The sequence below is a fragment of the Zonotrichia leucophrys genome, chromosome 5 (genome assembly GCF_028769735.1).
Source record: "Zonotrichia leucophrys gambelii isolate GWCS_2022_RI chromosome 5, RI_Zleu_2.0, whole genome shotgun sequence".
NCBI classification, from domain to species: Eukaryota; Metazoa; Chordata; class Aves; order Passeriformes; family Passerellidae; genus Zonotrichia; species Zonotrichia leucophrys.
Genome location: NC_088175.1, coordinates 40,959,668 through 40,976,522, shown reverse-complemented (window position 1 = coordinate 40,976,522; position 16,855 = coordinate 40,959,668). Strand labels below are relative to the sequence as shown.

General features: G+C 39.7%; 1 protein-coding gene across 11 annotated transcripts in view; it reads right to left on the bottom strand.

The window, feature by feature from the left end:
* The window catches only part of BRSK2 (BR serine/threonine kinase 2), a 305,642-nt gene extending 290,330 nt beyond the window's left edge, over positions 1–15,312 (bottom strand). For 10 of the 11 annotated variants that reach the window (XM_064714734.1, XM_064714736.1, XM_064714737.1 and 7 more), the window contains exon 1: positions 14,841–15,312. In XM_064714734.1, coding sequence (XP_064570804.1) covers positions 14,841–14,934 — 94 coding nt within the window. In that variant the 5' untranslated portion in view covers positions 14,935–15,312. The remainder of the gene's footprint in view (positions 1–14,840) is intronic. The other variant, XM_064714742.1, reaches the window with a different exon arrangement.
* Between the last annotated feature and the right edge of the window lie 1,543 nt (positions 15,313–16,855).

The window sequence follows — 16,855 nt, the reverse complement described above, 5'->3', positions numbered from 1 at the left end:
CCTGGCACAGCTTTAATAATTTCAAAATCCATTTGCACAAAACTCTGGCTTATTATCTCAAAAAGAGTAAGGAGCAATATTTTATTTTATCTGATTTCTGAACTCCCATTTTTACCTCCCAGAACATAACTAAGTACTTCAAAATAGGTCTTAAGTGGCACTCAAGTTATAGCTAAATCTCCTGCTAGCAAAAGGGTAAATTTTACTCCTAGGGCACTGATGAGAAGATTCTCCTTCCCCATTAGCCAAAATATTTTTTCCAGACAGTAACTTACAATGTGACTATCTTTAACGCCCATGTAACAGACTCCTAAGGTCATCCCTTAAAAAAAATTCTTTGATATTTCAATTTTCAAGTTCATCAGCAGCCTCCTCAGAAATGCCTGCATTCCTGACAGTCTAGTCTTCAGAATAACCCGGGAGCTGAGCCACCCACTTCACACCGACCTATACCCTTTCCAGGCAGCAGTTCTGGGAGCTGAAACTTACAGAGATAGTATTTTGTAAATATCAGCTTGCCAAATAAGACTGCTGGTATTATCCACGGGGTTAATTTTGTAACCTTTCTTTGTCTTTTACATCCCACTTGCAAATTTAGGTGGGGGTGGTGATGAGGTGAGGACTAGAAAGGAAAAGAGAGGAGATATGAGGCTATGTGGCAGTTTAATTTGAGGCACTTTTAAAGGCTTCCCTATCAGTCTATCTGAATCTCCAAAAAGCGACTTAAAAGGGAAAAAAAAAAAAAAAAAAGGAAAAAAAGCACACACCACCAGAGGGCTGCTGCCTGCAGGAAAATGAAACTGCTGCATTTTAACACTGCAGTAGAATTCCACCAGCTCCACGGAGGCATAAATAAAAGTGACCAAGTTATAAATCTTTTGTAACTGGAACACACAGCATCATACATAGTTTTACTCACTGACATTTTGTTTGAGAGATCAGGGACAAATGCCCCTAAGGAAAGAAGCGACAAAAGTCAGCATAGCCACATATTGTCAAAATGGGAATATCAAAGCAATTTCTCAATTTTTTTAGATAGTTAGAACAACTTTTTAAATGCAGCCACAGAAATTTCAGCATTTATATATCAGTATTTCAATAATCAAAAGGACAAGCTATGGAAGATAAATAAAGCATAAACAGATCTCATCACCTGGCAGACCAAGCTGTATGGTCTCCAGTCCATCCTCAGGAGGTTAAAAAATAATTTAAAAAAAATCACTAAACCTAAATAGTAGGGTTATCCCAGCTCTTTTCATGATGCTTTTTATTTGTGATAAAATTATCTATGCTAGCTGGCTAACCCCCTCAGTCCCAAAAGGGAAGTCAAGGATTATCTTAGTTTTACACCAGGACATCAGAAAAAAAATATATTTTTTTTACCAGTCAAAGGCTCCACCCCGAGTCAGTGACTAAGCCTGTTAAGGCCAGTGAAGACTACATAGTTATTGTTTCTGAATCATCTGCCTTACAACTGCACAATGACACGAACAGACCCTGTATTGTACACATCTCTACTACTCTTGAAGCCAAGAAATGTCCCAGCTAAGATTCCGTAGGATTTTAGAGATCACAAGAGTACAAACAGTGACCCAACCCTTTGAGAAGTTCAGTGCCTTTAATCCAAGGAGCCTTGAGAGTACAGAATAATTTTGCACCAGAGAATTAGAACTCTACAGGACCAAGCAGAAGGTTGGCATTCTGTGTACACACACAAAACCCAAACCAACCCTGAAATGAAGTCTCCCATACACAAAGTGTGCAATGCATTATGTATAAAAATGCTCAGATTATCCACATCTGACACATCAAACTGATCTGCAGCTGATGCAGAGTTTATCACAGACCCAAACAAAGGCACAACTGCTACAAGTAAGTAATAAGGTAAACAATGGGGAAGACAGGACTTCTACACAGGGCAATGTTCTTTGGTGCTCTGGTTCACTTCTCCAACCTTCACTGCCCTCTGCTCATTGCTCTTTGTGCCAGAAGAGAACAGCACTACCCACCAGGGCTAGAATTCCACCTGTGACTGCAAGTTACACATGGCCTTTGATCCAGATCCTTGGCCTTGCCATGTGTTCAATCCCCACCATTTCAGTGAGAAGAAAAAGACCTAGAGCACACAAATTTCTCCCCTCTGATGAACTCTTCAGAAATTTGCAGTAGAGCAGACACTTGAACAGTAAATATGATGTTAATTTTGCTATTCTAATCAAGGTTGCTATGAATTCTTGTGAAGCAGTCCTCAGCCCACCTGGTTCCACAGAGCCACAGGCACCAAAGCACTGAGGATAAATAAGAATTGGTGGAGCTAGGGAGGCTTTGCAGCCATAACTCATCTAATTCAGTGGTTATAAGAGAAATGTTGATGACAGCATTAAGGATACAGATCTAGAAACACTGCCTATTTTTGCAGCATTTTGTCTGAGCAGGACAAGGCACCTGGTAATAAAGATGGCAACTGTCCCAATCATGCTAGTAGTCTGATTGCTCCTTTTCCTAGCAAAGATGAAGTAATGACAAATATGAGGACATCTTCTCCATCCTGAAACTTAATGCAGACTGGGTGGGTAATTTCAGTACAGGTATGTATGGAATACTAGAGAAGAATTACTACTAGAAGTATTAAAACATGTGCTTGCTTTAATTTGTGTGTTAGCTGAGCAGACAGACTTCTGCTTTAATGATGAAATATAGTCATTTGTAAAATGCTGGGCCTGTACTTTCAGTTTGAATTGAATTTGCTTACAGTATCATTCCACTTAGTGCTCTAATTTGCTTGAATATTCACTGCAGAGATGTATTCCTAGGCTGCTCTTAACTAGAACACTGCCAGAGGTCTGCCTCTGCTGCCATCAATGAGAAGCTTGCTCATGAGCCAAACTCCCCTCTCAGATAAACGTGAGAAAGGCCTCGAAGTCACTGAGACTGCACAAATGTAACTGAGTGGGGAATTTGCCTAAGTAATGCCTTCATCACAATCAGGAAACAACCAGAAGTAAAAGAGATGTAATTTCATAAATATGAGCAATGAAATAAACCACAGACCCCAAGAAAAGCAGCATGGGACAAAACCCAGGACAGATCGTTCTTTATCGACGATGATTACTGATTTTAATCAAGCTTTACTGATTTACAGGAGTGGGAAGTTTGGGGGAAAAAGGGTAGATTTAATTAGCTTCAGAGGCGAATGACAAACCTGAAGGCTGGAGCTCACAAAGTGTAAGGAATCTTAAAAGCTGTGCCACTCATAGCCGTGCCTTTACAAAAAACCAACTGCTTGCGTTTAATGAGGCAATAGTGCCTGCGCCATTGCCAAGTGCTAATATAATACTTGGCTTTGTCTTTGGTGACGATTCTCTACAGACAGGCATTGCAAACACACAAACGGCTCTCAGTCTTCCTCTCAGCTTTCTGCAGGAAAGGACTACTTCAAATACTGCCACTGTACCAAAATGGATACATGGAGGAAATGCAGAGAGAGCTCCCTTCTTCCCACACTCCCCGAGCACTGAGCTCAGCTTTCTGCCAACAGAAATGCCCAAGTTCAAGCCTCCATGGCCCTTGCTTTGCACAGCTCCAGCAGCAGCGAGCAGGCAGCAATCCAGCCTGCCAAGCTGTGTGGGGATTCCCCCAGCATTAGGGAATCATAATGTGCTGTTAGCAACACCATGTCCTTCTAACTTTGGTTAAGAATCTTAGCCAAGGTGAGGGCAATATCTGAAGAGCAGCTGTATTGCAGCAATCTCGATCTGCCACAGCAGCATCTCATGGCCCTCAAAACCAAGTGAAGATTACAGAAGCTGTGCTGTTTAGGACAGCTTTCTGTTAACCTGATATTTTAAAGGAAATAAAATTTAAATGGTCAGGCTGTCTGTCTGCAATTCCCCCATAACATCAGAACCCATTATCAAGTCTGAAAGAGCAGGGAAGGAAAGGGAAGTCCCTAAGATTCTACAAATTCAATGGAGAGTGCTGAACGTCTGTGGAAAAAAACTAAAACTAAAACTATCACTCCCACTACAGAAAGCTCACTTGTGATTTATTCTTAATGTATTTCAAGAGAAAAAAAAAAGATGGACAAGCAGCAGATACAGCTCCAAATGAGTCACAAACATTGTCCTCACCTAGTCCAAGAGACAAGGGACAGAGAAAGAGCAGGAGCAGCAGGGATCTATAGGGTACAAAACTGGAGAATACAGAGTTCCTTGGTTTTACAGTTCACTGAGTAAGTTATGGTTTAGCTGCACGGGATAACAGAGAACGTCAGAAGGGTTAAGGCTGGAAGTGATCTCTGGAGATCACCTGGATCAACACCCTTGGTCAAAGCACAGCCAACCAGAGTGGCTGCTCAAGGCTTTGTCTAGTCTGGATTTGAACAGATGCAAGGAAGGAGACATCTCTTGGCAACCAGTGCCAGGTGCAACCCACTCTCACAGTGAAGGAGCTTCTTCCTATATTTAAATGGAACTTCCTATTCACACACAAAGGCCTGACTAGGATTAGTGCCTTAGCATGAATGGGATTACATGCAGATAATGTAACACAAATTATCCTTCCCCTCAGTTCACAAGCTAGCAAGACACATGAAATGTGGAAGAAAAAATATACACCTAAGAGAAAATAATTCTTCAAAGACACATGGTGCATCAGTATTCATTTCCCAAAGACAAAGCATCTTGCCTAAGTAGGAGACAACCATAAAAATACCTTGTTTTTTAGTCTACCATGCCCATACAGTTAAGAAAAAAAAATCTGACACTAACATTTGCTTACTTAGACATGGGCTATGTCCTTGAGTATTTCTACCAGCCCTTCAAGCAGTAAACATGAACCTATTTAAATAGAGCCTGAACAATTAAGGGTCTCAGCCTTGGAACTGTAACATCCCCAGAAATTTTCTGAAGATACCTTCCTAGCATCTTAATTAATTTTCTCTAAGAGATTACAGCAGTAGAAAGAACCAAATATCTGTCTATTAGCCTCTAGATTAGGATGACAATCTTTGGATCAGTTTCCATTTTGAAGAGGCAAGGTAATGCCAAACATTTAAACAAAGATAAACAAACAAAACCCCAAAAGCAACCAAAATAAAAACCGACCAACCAAAAACCCCACAAAAATGCAGACCAAAAAAATGGATGATGAGGACTTACAAAGAAAACCATAGCCCAAACCTGTACCTGCTGCCAGCAGGTTTTCTCAACAGCCAAGCTACCCATCATTCAGAATCTGAAAATATGGTGAGAGTTTTGTAATAGGATACTGGGAGAGATTAAGGGATTCCAGTATGGTGAAAATCTTAAAACAGTCAAATCCATTCCTTAATCTTGGGGACCGGTGACACTCATTAAAAGGCATTCACACAATCACTCAATGAAACTCACCCAGGGCAAATGGCAGGCATGATAAGTAACCCAATCCTCTGCTGGCAAACAATCAGCAAAAGACATCAGAAAAATTTTAGCATCCCACACAGTACATTTCACACCACAAAGATTTGGGATATGAAGTCTTATTTTCCCACTTAAATTTGTGCTTTAATGCAAATGCAACAAAACATTAGTCTTATCAAAGTCTTACACTAGATGAGCGCAGACTTCATCAGAGAGGGACATTTATTTTATTTTTTAATATAATTTTTGAAAATGAAATTGTACATCTCCAGCTCCTGTTTGGCTGCAAATATGTTCTTGAAGGTCCCTCTTCTTCATAAATTATATTCCTGTAAGGCAGAAGAGCCATCACTATGAACCTGGGCTTTGGTGTGCTTCATCCTGGACCAAAGCAACAAGACAATCACTTTTCCAGTTGGAGTATCTGTGTAAAAATCTAGTGTCTGCACTGCTGGCCATGCATAAAATAATTAAATAATATTTAAGATATTATTGAAAGTAAATTAAGAAAAAATTTTCTAAATTAAAAATAATTAAGAGAAAGAACGAAAGAAGATAAAGAGCTAAGCAATTTCATCATCATTCCCTGCTGGATCAGTTTGAGGACCTGGCACATTCTCATTTGCAGCTGCTGTTCCACTTTGATAGACTGACACTTAATAGTTCTAAGAGTAGGCTTTAGACAAACAGTAAAAAAATTAACATATTTTTTGTCAAGTCCAGTTTGCTTCTTCCAGAAACCAGCTCCTCCATTACTGCTGTTGCAGTCAATAGTGCTTTTGATAGGTAAAATACAAGGGGAGTCAGTTTATGGCATTTAAAGCTGAACACACAGAGCAATGACACTGCAAAAAGTGTGTTAATACATAGGTAATGTAGACATTCTTAAAAAATACATACATTACCACACTGATTTGTTTTCTCCCCCATTAAGCATATAGTGCAAAAGACAGCAAATCAAAATTGCTAAAGCCTCAGGATATAAAGACAGCATGTTGTTTTGTAAGTAGAAGCAGAGAGCCAGAAGAGCACTTACTAAATGGATGCCTGAAAACACTTTTCCTTTTTAGAAAAATTAAAGGTAAGTACTTCACTGGAAATATTATCACGTCTATAATTCCCTCATAGTGTTAGAACATTGAAATGAGAAAGAAAAATAGATAGTACTTGCACCCCACCCTAAGCCACCTGACCATGATTTCTCTCCTCAATATCCCCCTGCACACTGCACTAACCCATTTGCTGTCAGCTAATTCACAGATCATAGTGCAAAGTTTTCACTAGCAATAATCTCCTTTTGTCAGTGGCTGGCAAGTTTTCTACTTTCTTCCAAACTCCTTAATTATACCTTAATTATCTTTAAAAATCACTGATTATCAATGGATGGATTATTAAATAAAAAACTGAAAAGCAGACTGTTATCTGTGGTGAGCTACACAAAGAACAGTCCCTTCCAGTCTAACCTTATCCCATCTCAAATTAACAACGTTTATGTGAAAAAACCAAAAATTTTAAAAGCATTCCCCAAAGTAGGTACAACTACAGTCTAAAAGCCAGGAACTGCTTAGCACAGCCATGGGGTGCAGAACAGCAAGCCTGGCCATTAGAACTCCATGAAAGAGTTATTTAGGGCAGCTTTAGGGCTACTTTATATCAGCTGTCCTGATACGTCTCTGTGGCCTTCACGAAATAATAAAACCATTTCCTCAAATAAAACCAAGAGCACTAACAATTCAAGGAAAGCCTCCTACTCCACCACCTCCAGCACTGAGCATCCATCAGCCACCTGCACCAGCCTGAAGGTGACTCTGCCCTCCAGGAAGGCAACAGCACCCCCTGCAAGAGAATGTGCCTGGGTTTGCCCAAACACACCCCACCATTCGCCACCTTTGTCCATGCTGCTTTCTGTCCTTAGCTTCATGACACACTTGCATTTAATAGCCTTCAAAAAGTTTATCCCAAGGTCATTGCAAAAAAAAAGAGTGCAATCCTGTTTATACAGTGCACAGGACAACTGCACCCTCATAGGCATCTCTGCCACAAGAGACACATCCAAGAACAAAATGCTTGCAGCTACATCAATAGCCAGTACTGCACTTCTATGAAAGGAACCAAAACAAATTCTGCTGTTCTACCTGAACTCCACTCAAACCCAACTTTCAAAAGCTATGAAGCAATGGAAAAAAAATCTTCTGGGTAATTTTTTTAGTGTGGTTTTTAACATATTTTTATTAGTAATGTTTCTAGTCTGTAAATATATTAATTCATAAAAATTTTATATTCCTATTCAAAATTAAATGTAGAATAAGTAAAATGAAAGTGGATGAACAATATTAATATGCTCTAAAAGTAGTAATTTTACATCAAATTTAATCAGGTCACACTTTTGTGCCTTTTTAAAAGACTTTCTGGCAAACTCACATCTACCAAGCATGGATGCTTATAGGAATAGTGTCCAAACTGTCCAGAAAAACTGAATCTTTGGTTTGAACTTGCAAACATCTGCATTGGAAGTGCTTCCACAATGATCTAAGCAGAACTAAATTCTCTTATGCAATCTACACAACAGACTACATTCAAGAGTACAATTCAAATCTTTGAATACTGCATAAGTGCAAAGAATCCATAAGTGAGGTAAAGACAGTTGGGGAAAAGAGATAAAAATAGCTGTTTGCCAGAAAATCGGAAACAAATAAGGATTTAAAGGAAATCACACTGCATTTACAGACACTGCAGATGAAGATGGTTCAAGTTCATTAAGAACACTATTTACAACAAATTATTCATGTTATTCTACAGATCATTATGGCTGTTTTGTAGAAAAACATAATGTTTATGCATGAACTGGAAATGGAACAATCTCCTCATATTCCATAAGCAGAATGAACAGCATTATTGACTAGGATTGCTATACATCTTGTGCTTGTTTAAAAAAAAAAAAAAAAAAAAAAAAAAAAAAAAAAAAACCAGAAAATTTCTTTGGGATATTTCTTAATAGGACCATCCACAACAAACAACAAAAAAAAAAAAAAAAAAAATCCACCCTCATCCATTTTATCCCAGACTTGATGATCCTTCTACTGAATTGAGCTCAACTTCAAATATGGACTGACTTCACAAGGGCAAATTACAGTATCTTAGCATTTGAGGAGGACCACTACTTGAGCATTCATTTATGTCTCTTCCTTTACTGCACCTCCATGGAAATCTACATCCAGGCTTCCACCTTGTCTTATTGTGACAGCTCTCCTATGTGCATAGCACAGTCCTCATGCAACGTCTTTTACCTCAAAAGGTATTACTTCCAAACTTCTCATTTCCTTTCTATTTTTTCTGAAAGCTGGAATTTTTCCACCACCACCATTTGTTCTACATTAAGCACCTGCTAATTTTTAGGTGTGTATCACATTTATTATTGCCATTGCAATTACGGTTTAACTCTCTAAAGCACATTAATATTAAAGACTTCCCAAAATGTAATGTATGGAGTAAACTTATGGTATACTGAAAAACGTTGCAATGCTGGAGAGTCCAAAGCATTCACTGGCTGCTCCACTCAGTTTACAAAAGGAATTGTAAGAACCTACCTAAAACACTACTCTTGGCTCTTCTCAGAATCACAGATTTTCTAGAGATCAAAAGAATTCCTCTCAAGAGGTAAATTTTAACAAGAAGATTTTTTCCTTTCTTCAACCTCTCTCCTCATCCTAATGCAGTCCTCCTTGCCAGGGCAGAACAAAATGGTATTAGAACAACAACAAAAAGCAGAGAAGTGCTTGAACAGGGCAAGAACACTATTTGTGAATTCAGTGCTTCCACAGTTCCTGCTGGCATCTGGAATGTAAGTATATAGTCATAGAGTTGTACTCATTTGACAGTATCCGAATTTTACCAACTCTTGGGTGAGAAAGCTTACTGTGCTTCACAAAGAAAAACAATAATCCAGAGCCTGCTGCCATTTCCACAAGTTCATAATAATTGTGCCACTGACAATGAAGTAAAAGACTAATGGCATGCCCCTACAAAGTTTTCAGAAGGACAGAAGTCAAAATTCATTTTCACTGCATTTAGCAAACAGGAATTTGCTAATTCAAACAATAAACAAAACAAAACAACTAAAAAGAGTGAAAATCATAAACAGGATAGCTGAACTTTCCAGTTCAGACAAGTAGCAGGGTAATACTAGTTTATTTCAGTCAGTAAAGCAGGCAAAGCAGTACTTCTGAAAAGTGAAAGGTATATAAAGTTAAGAAAGACCAAATCGCTCAAAACTCATAACTTTTACTTGATAATCCATTACACGTGAGTCACTATGACATAACCTTCCTTGGGAAAATTTCATTATTAAGACCTCTACTACTTCCAGTACTGCTTGCAGTATTTATTTCTGTGATCACAAATTCAACATTTAAGTCTTCAGAGACTATAATGAGGAAGAGTATGGGTTCACACTGCTTTGAAAGAAACTTTCATAAGGAAAGCAAAGTATATGTATGAAAATATTATTAGGATATATACTGGTTTGTTGTTTGCTTGTTTGTTTAAAAAGGCCATGAGGAAAACTGCAATGATTTACACCTCTTACAATGATATATCCATCTAGACAGCTAAATGGAAGAAAGCTGTACTCCTCAGATTATCTCTAGATCCAACACAGTGTTACAAAAAAAATTATAGCAGTATGAATGAAGAGGACATACTTTGTTTAGCCTACTTACCTAAGAAAACCAGGCTTCTGAGACCACATTGACTACCCAACATTCCTTGAACAGAGCTGAAGTTTTCAACCAAATTTGACAGAGACAAATAAAAAAATTAACAAATTTCAATTTCTGCCAGTGTCATGGAAACAGATGGGTAAGGCTGTAAAGAAATGACCTGTTTAAGCTCTCACTGAATAAAAGGCTATTAAATTCTCTAAGACCCAAATTTAATTATTTCTGTTCTTACATAACCCAACAGCACAGTGCTGAACACCTCGCTCACGGCTCATATATAATGAACATGTTATACACCAAAATAACTGTAAGCTATAAGGGATGCAATGCAGGAAAGGGAACCCCTACACTTTTGTGAAGGTCAAAGTGCCGTGAGTTTCAAGCACGACTCTCTGTACCAGGCTAAAAACAAAATAAAAGGAACATAAGAAAATGAATAAGCAACATTAAACTTCCCATGAAGTTTATCTCAATGTGAATAGAGTAACTCCCACTTAGAACTAATGCCTTATTGCCTGTAGACAAATCAGCATTTTAGAAATTTCCACTAGGCACTGAATTGGTGCTACAGCAAACAATGATGCCAAAGCCTATACAGTGACTGTCAAATGAAAACACAAGAAAACCCTCCAAAATGCTAAAGACCTTCACAAGAAATACTTCAGTTCCTCATCTTTGCACTCATTAATAAATATTCACTACAGACAATTTGAATTACTGTTAAGAGTTTCAAAGGTGAAACAGGTGTTAATGAGGCCAAAAGAAATACAAGAACAGAGGTAACTGTGGAATTTTTAAAAAAATAGACCAAGGAATACCCAGGAAGCTGTTTTCATGTAAAATTAGTGGCAAATGAAGAAAACCTGTACCTAAAGCTATAACAATGGTTCATGATCAGGTGTGACTGGGGCTTCTCAAGGCACACTGTTTCCATGTGTGTTACTGTAACAGGACACACACCCATTGCTCACTACTGTTAATTACAATGAAAACCTCCTATAATTACCTGTAAAAGAATGCACCAATGGAACTGAGATAAAACAACCTTTCCCCACACATCCATATATATACATAGCAGTGATTTTTTTACTCTGGCAATTCTGCAAAATAATTTTTTCAGTAAAACAATAAAGATTCTGATGCATCTCATATTCTTGCAAGATCATTTACATAGAGATTCCATAAGCTATTCCGGCAGATGACGTCAGGAAGAGGTGCTCTAAATTCAACCTATTACAAAAGCAAACCATCTTGCTACAGTACTCAAACAAGATGTTAGATTCATATGTGTCATTATTAAAAATAATTTTTACCCCTCTCTCAATCCCACTAGGGGCAAAGACCTAAGGCCAACCATTTTTCAGCACTGCCCTGTGCAGCCCCCTCCCAAGTTCTGTGCCTGAGAGGCCCTAATCCTCTCTTTGTGGCATCGGCTGCCCTCGGCAGGCGTGACGCACCAGCCCAGAAGGCTGCTCGGGACAAGTTTTGCATATCTGATCAATCAACACTTTCAGTTGTTACCCACCAATGTGAACAGAAGGCTTTTCCCTGTCAGTTTTGCCCACCCACAGCCAGATGTCACCAGGTCCCACTAACGTCCCAGATATCACAACCGGAACTCTCTGCAAGGACCAGTAGGTTGCTGGTAAATACATTTTTTCAGCTTTTAATGTGGCAATCAGCATGAACTTCACAGAGAAAAAGCCAAAGAGAGTTTTACCTACCATTAAGTTCCCCCTCCATGGAATCCTAAGTCTGCTCTGAACTATGAATGAACCCTCACTCCTCCCCAAAACCCCTTCTTCTGATGCCAGTTATTGGAACAGTCAGTAAGCAGGTAAGAGTGATTAATACATTTGTATAACGCTCATGTATCTGGGAGCAAAGCTTGACCTGCCTATGTAAAATAACTTAATGGAGTCAATAATTTTTTATTCTAAATAAAAGTGATGGATATGAAGATCACTGCAAAATGGACAGGACTTTGCAAAAAAACGTACACTTCTTTCTATTAATCATTACATTTTGTCAGATTTTTCTCCTCGCTCTTCCTCATCCCATTGGAAAAAAAAAATTCCAAAACATTACCTCCTAATCTTCCAAGCTTCAAAGTCAAGCGCTAAATGAATTAATACAATCACAACTTCCTTCATCTGTAAGCCACTGCAACCCGAATGCCAAGATACCCAAGATACTATGGTGAATCAGGCCCTCTTACTGCACTGCTTGTCCTCTCCCTGAAATGCTGCAGGTTGCCAGCTTACCCACCAAAACAAGCAGGATGAGGATGAGATACATGGCACACACTGGTTATGCCATTCTGCATGCTCCCAAATGTGATTAGCACAGAAAATGCGAGAAGACACAAAGGCATCTTTCCATATTTAGCCATCTATGTTTAATAGTGAGTTAGATTTCACCTCAGTGCATTATTCCATTAATCAAGGGTGGGTATAAAAACAGAGACACAGACTGACATCAGCTACTTTCAAGATCTCTCTTCCTCCTTCCCCCACCTCCAGCTTCTATGACACCATGTATTGTGCATTTCATGTGCATTCATGTGTGCAAACAGCAGAGACTTATCTATAAAGATCAGTTATATGGTAAAACTGCAAAAGGAAACTTTCACCCTTGTCCAGCTGGTTGAATAACTGCAGAGGCCAACAGCAGCAAGCCTCTAAATACATCCTGTTCTTCTCTCTCCACCCCCACGTCTCTAATCACTTAGGAGGAAGATAGGAAGATTAGCAGAGAGGAAAAAAAAACATAACCAAAGCTGCAGATAACCCTTTAGGACCACAACGTCAGGCTATAAGAACATGGAGCAAAAGGTTAATGCAGCTGTATTTTCAGGAATCTCAAGCACAATTGCATTTAAAGGGGAGGGAGGGGTACTGAGAAGGTGAGAGAGAGAGAAAAAAGGAAATGGTGATGAAGACAAAAATGAATTTGTCATCTACAGCTGGCTCTTTGATCACCTGGAGTATTCAGGAAAGGATTATCAGCAGAAATAGGGCAGTTTTATTAACATTATATCATAATTTTTCTTGTAGGATATTTTCATTACCATCATCAAAACAGATTTTAGTAAGAACACAGCTGCAGGAGACCCACTGAGCTATGCAAAGGATAAAGGTGGTAACCAAAACAGTAACAGAGAACTACCTATAGCAGCTGATATACTGAAGAGATTTGGGAAAAAAAAAAAAGAAATATAAATAAAAGTCACTTCCACTAGAAGACAATGTCATCTTCATCCATGTCTCTGAACGGTTGCTATGGGGTTGTGAAGAGGAGGGGAAGGATGGGGGGGAGGTTATAATCAATCATCTCAGAAGAGCATTGCTTCTTACAGAGAAAGATCTGGATTTTGACTGTGTCCCTAAGAAAATTGCGGACTGCAGAGCTGCTGCCACGCAGGGCAGTGAGGAAGCAGGCAGAGCAGAGGCAGCAGCTGGGGATGGAAACGCCTATTAAATCCTTTAGACAACAGATGGGCAAAGCTCGGCTGGGTTATAAAAAAAAAATACACCACAATGCATCATGTTTTATTGTCCCACCATAATGAACAACACTTAACACCCACATGCCCAAAGAAGCCCCCCTATGGCTGATCTTACCCCTTCCCTAAATTATAACCTCAAGTCTCAATCCACTTTTGGGGTGATCCCAACTCAATGAATTTGCCAGATGCCATTGCTTATTGCACCTGTTACTAAAAATAAAATATTTTAAGAAGGAAGACATTTGGGCTTCTTTTTAAGGGTTTTTCTTCCAATTAATACTCCCCTGCCCTTGAAGTGAATATGCTACCCAAGCAAGCAACAGTAAGTCCAGATCTTGAACGCATTTAGGGGATCTAATTATGTCATGTAGGGCAGAAGCACCTGCTCTCTGCTAATTCCCTCCACTCGCTTTCCTCTTTTTAATATTTCTTACCATTGTTCCATTCAGGAAAATCTGCTGGGGGCAAGTTTCATAAACAAGCCTTAAGAAAAATAATTAAATAACCTCCCTTCCCCCCTCCCAACCCCTCCTACAAAAACACAGCATAACCAGAATGAATTCTGCTACCGATCCTCTATTTTTCTTTTATTCCAGACCCTACCCACAAAAACCACCAGCCCATCCATCCATATTTGCTAAATACCCACAGCAGTCAGTGCCAGAGACATACTGTACATATTTCCACCAACCCCCCCCCAACTGCACCTTAAGGACTACACCCTTTTCAATCATGATGTCATGAAATACTGCTGGTGACTCCCCCACTACCACCACCACCACCTCCTCGGTACTACAGGCTGTGAACCTTTAATTTCAATATAATTTGATTAAAAAGAAAAATGCTCCTAAGTAGGGCAGTGAAAAAACGGATGTGAGAATTCACTACCAGCAGATCATCTATTTTTTCCTCTGCATGCACTCTGGCTGTCATCAGAACAACACCCATTAGCAGGAGTAATGAACATAAAGCATCCTGGGCTTTTTTTCTTTTTTTTTTTTTTTTAAGAAAAAAAAGGATAAAAGAAAAAAAGGAAGAAAAGAAGGAATTAAAATGAAAACTAAAAATAAATAAAGGCCAAAATCCCCTATGAATATTATCTTCACTGAAACAGCAAATGGGAAAAGCTGAACCCTCGAACACCCCATCCCCGACACCTCGCCGGCTGCTACAGCACCTTCCCTCTAGCAGCGGTGCTGCTGCATAGGAACCAACCTGTCTGTCCTTTTCCTAGGGTTTTCTCCAAACGATAGGGTCCAACATATTGTGCATGTTGAGCTCCGCTGCCTTCTTTCCCTGTTGATGTCATTTCTACCTGGATCTGTAATTCTGCAATGTGTATGTGCTGATGAGCTGGAATCTCTCTCTCTGCAGCTCTTTAAATTCCCACTTTGCAGCTGTGCAAGCAAAGCACTCTTTTTTTCTTTGCTTTAGTCCCCTTGGTTGCAGATTTTCGTCTTCCTCCTCTTTCTTTCCTCTCTCTCTCACGTGCTTGTTTTCTCGCTGGGTCTGCTCGGGACGCCGAAAGACGAAGGAGTTGTTTCAGTGTTCAAAGAGGGGGATCTGCGATCCAAGCCCGAGGAGCATGATGCTGGTGATCCGAGCTCCGCACGCCTTGTTCTCTCCAGGAGCTGTTCAAGGGAGAGCCAGAGCTGGAGCAGCGGAAGAGCCGGGGCCGCAGCTGTGAATGGCACCGAGAGCAGCCAATCCCCTCGCCTCCCACCTCCTTCTGCCCTCCTCCTTCACTACCTTTTCTTTTCCATCAGCAGCAGTTGCTGCCTCTGCCTGCCACAGAGCATCATGACCAATGGCAGCAGCAAACACCTAAGTTCAGCAGCCTATTGATAAGGCACAATTAAATATAATTTAATGTGTATATTAATTTAAGACCCAAACATACACTTCTCTTTTTTTTCCTTTTTTTTTTTTTTTTTTTTTTTTAATCCTCTGAATTCTATTCCACTATGCAGCTGCAGATTATTAAAGAAAAGGCAAGATTGTGGTATGAAATAGGAAAGGGGGGAAAAAGCTACTTCTGAAAACGAGCCTGGGAAATTATTTGATTCTATTTGATTCTGGCAGACCTCTGTCTCCTGGGGGTTTTACCCTTTAAAGAAAACCTTGGGGAAAGAGGGGGGTTGTGGGGGAGAAGAGAAAAATAACAGGCACAATTCTGTAAGCACTGAACTCAGTGACAGACCTGCTTTTGAATTAGATAGGGAAAAAAAATCTTTGGGTCCTTAGTGAACAGATCAAAAACTGAATGGCCACTCTCTTAATTAAAATTGCAACTGAAAATCCAGGGATTAGATGGTAATAGGAGCAGATTGTCTGATCCACAGGCACTGAACTAGCAGTGTAAGAAAACTTTCACTGTTTTTGTCCAAGTATGGCTGTATTTAACCTTCAGACATTAGGGAGCTGGACAAAAGAAGGGATTCTGCAGATACTTCAAGTTCAGCAGAAACCTATGTACTTTCTGGATTCAGGACTGTACAACAGTTTCAGCCAGTCTCCAGGGATATCCAGCTGAAGCGGTTCCCACACACACAGGTTCCATTTTTACCCTCTTTTCCCTACTTCAGACAGAAAACTGGTCAAGATATTGCTATTCAAATTCCAACTGAGACACAGAGCAAGAATTCTTGAGTCAGGGAAGGTAGCCTTGACAAGCCTGTAAAGAGAGAGGAAAACTTTTACAAGCCTTATCATTATCTGTTGCTCTCTGGAAGAAGACTACTTCAGGTTTGTTATTTAAACCCATTTTTCTTAAGAGAGAAATTGACCTTTTTTAAAATACCTATATCCAGAAACAACAGATGCCCTTGTAAATTGGAATAAAACTAGAAATTGGCTGTCTACCTGTACCACAGACAACATGACTATCCATCAAGGCGCAGAGGAGTTAGTAAGAGGAGGAAGGAGGAAATCAGGCTTAAGCAATTCTAAGATTTCTTCAGGAAACAAAACCTTAACACTTGGTGTGGGAAAAAACAACCCTGCTTTGCCCTTTACTGTTCCCCTTTACTCACTTCTAGACTGTGTCAGTGCAGCAACCTGTAAGCAAAGTCCCAAACACCATCCCCATTCTCAGCTTCCCCCTCCACAGGCACCCTGTGTGACCACACACTCCTTCCCAGCCAAGCACTGCTTCTGTGAATTTCCAATGGCAACCTCTATCCCCTCCAACCCTCCAGGTGTTTCCTTTGCCCTTACTACTCAACTCAACT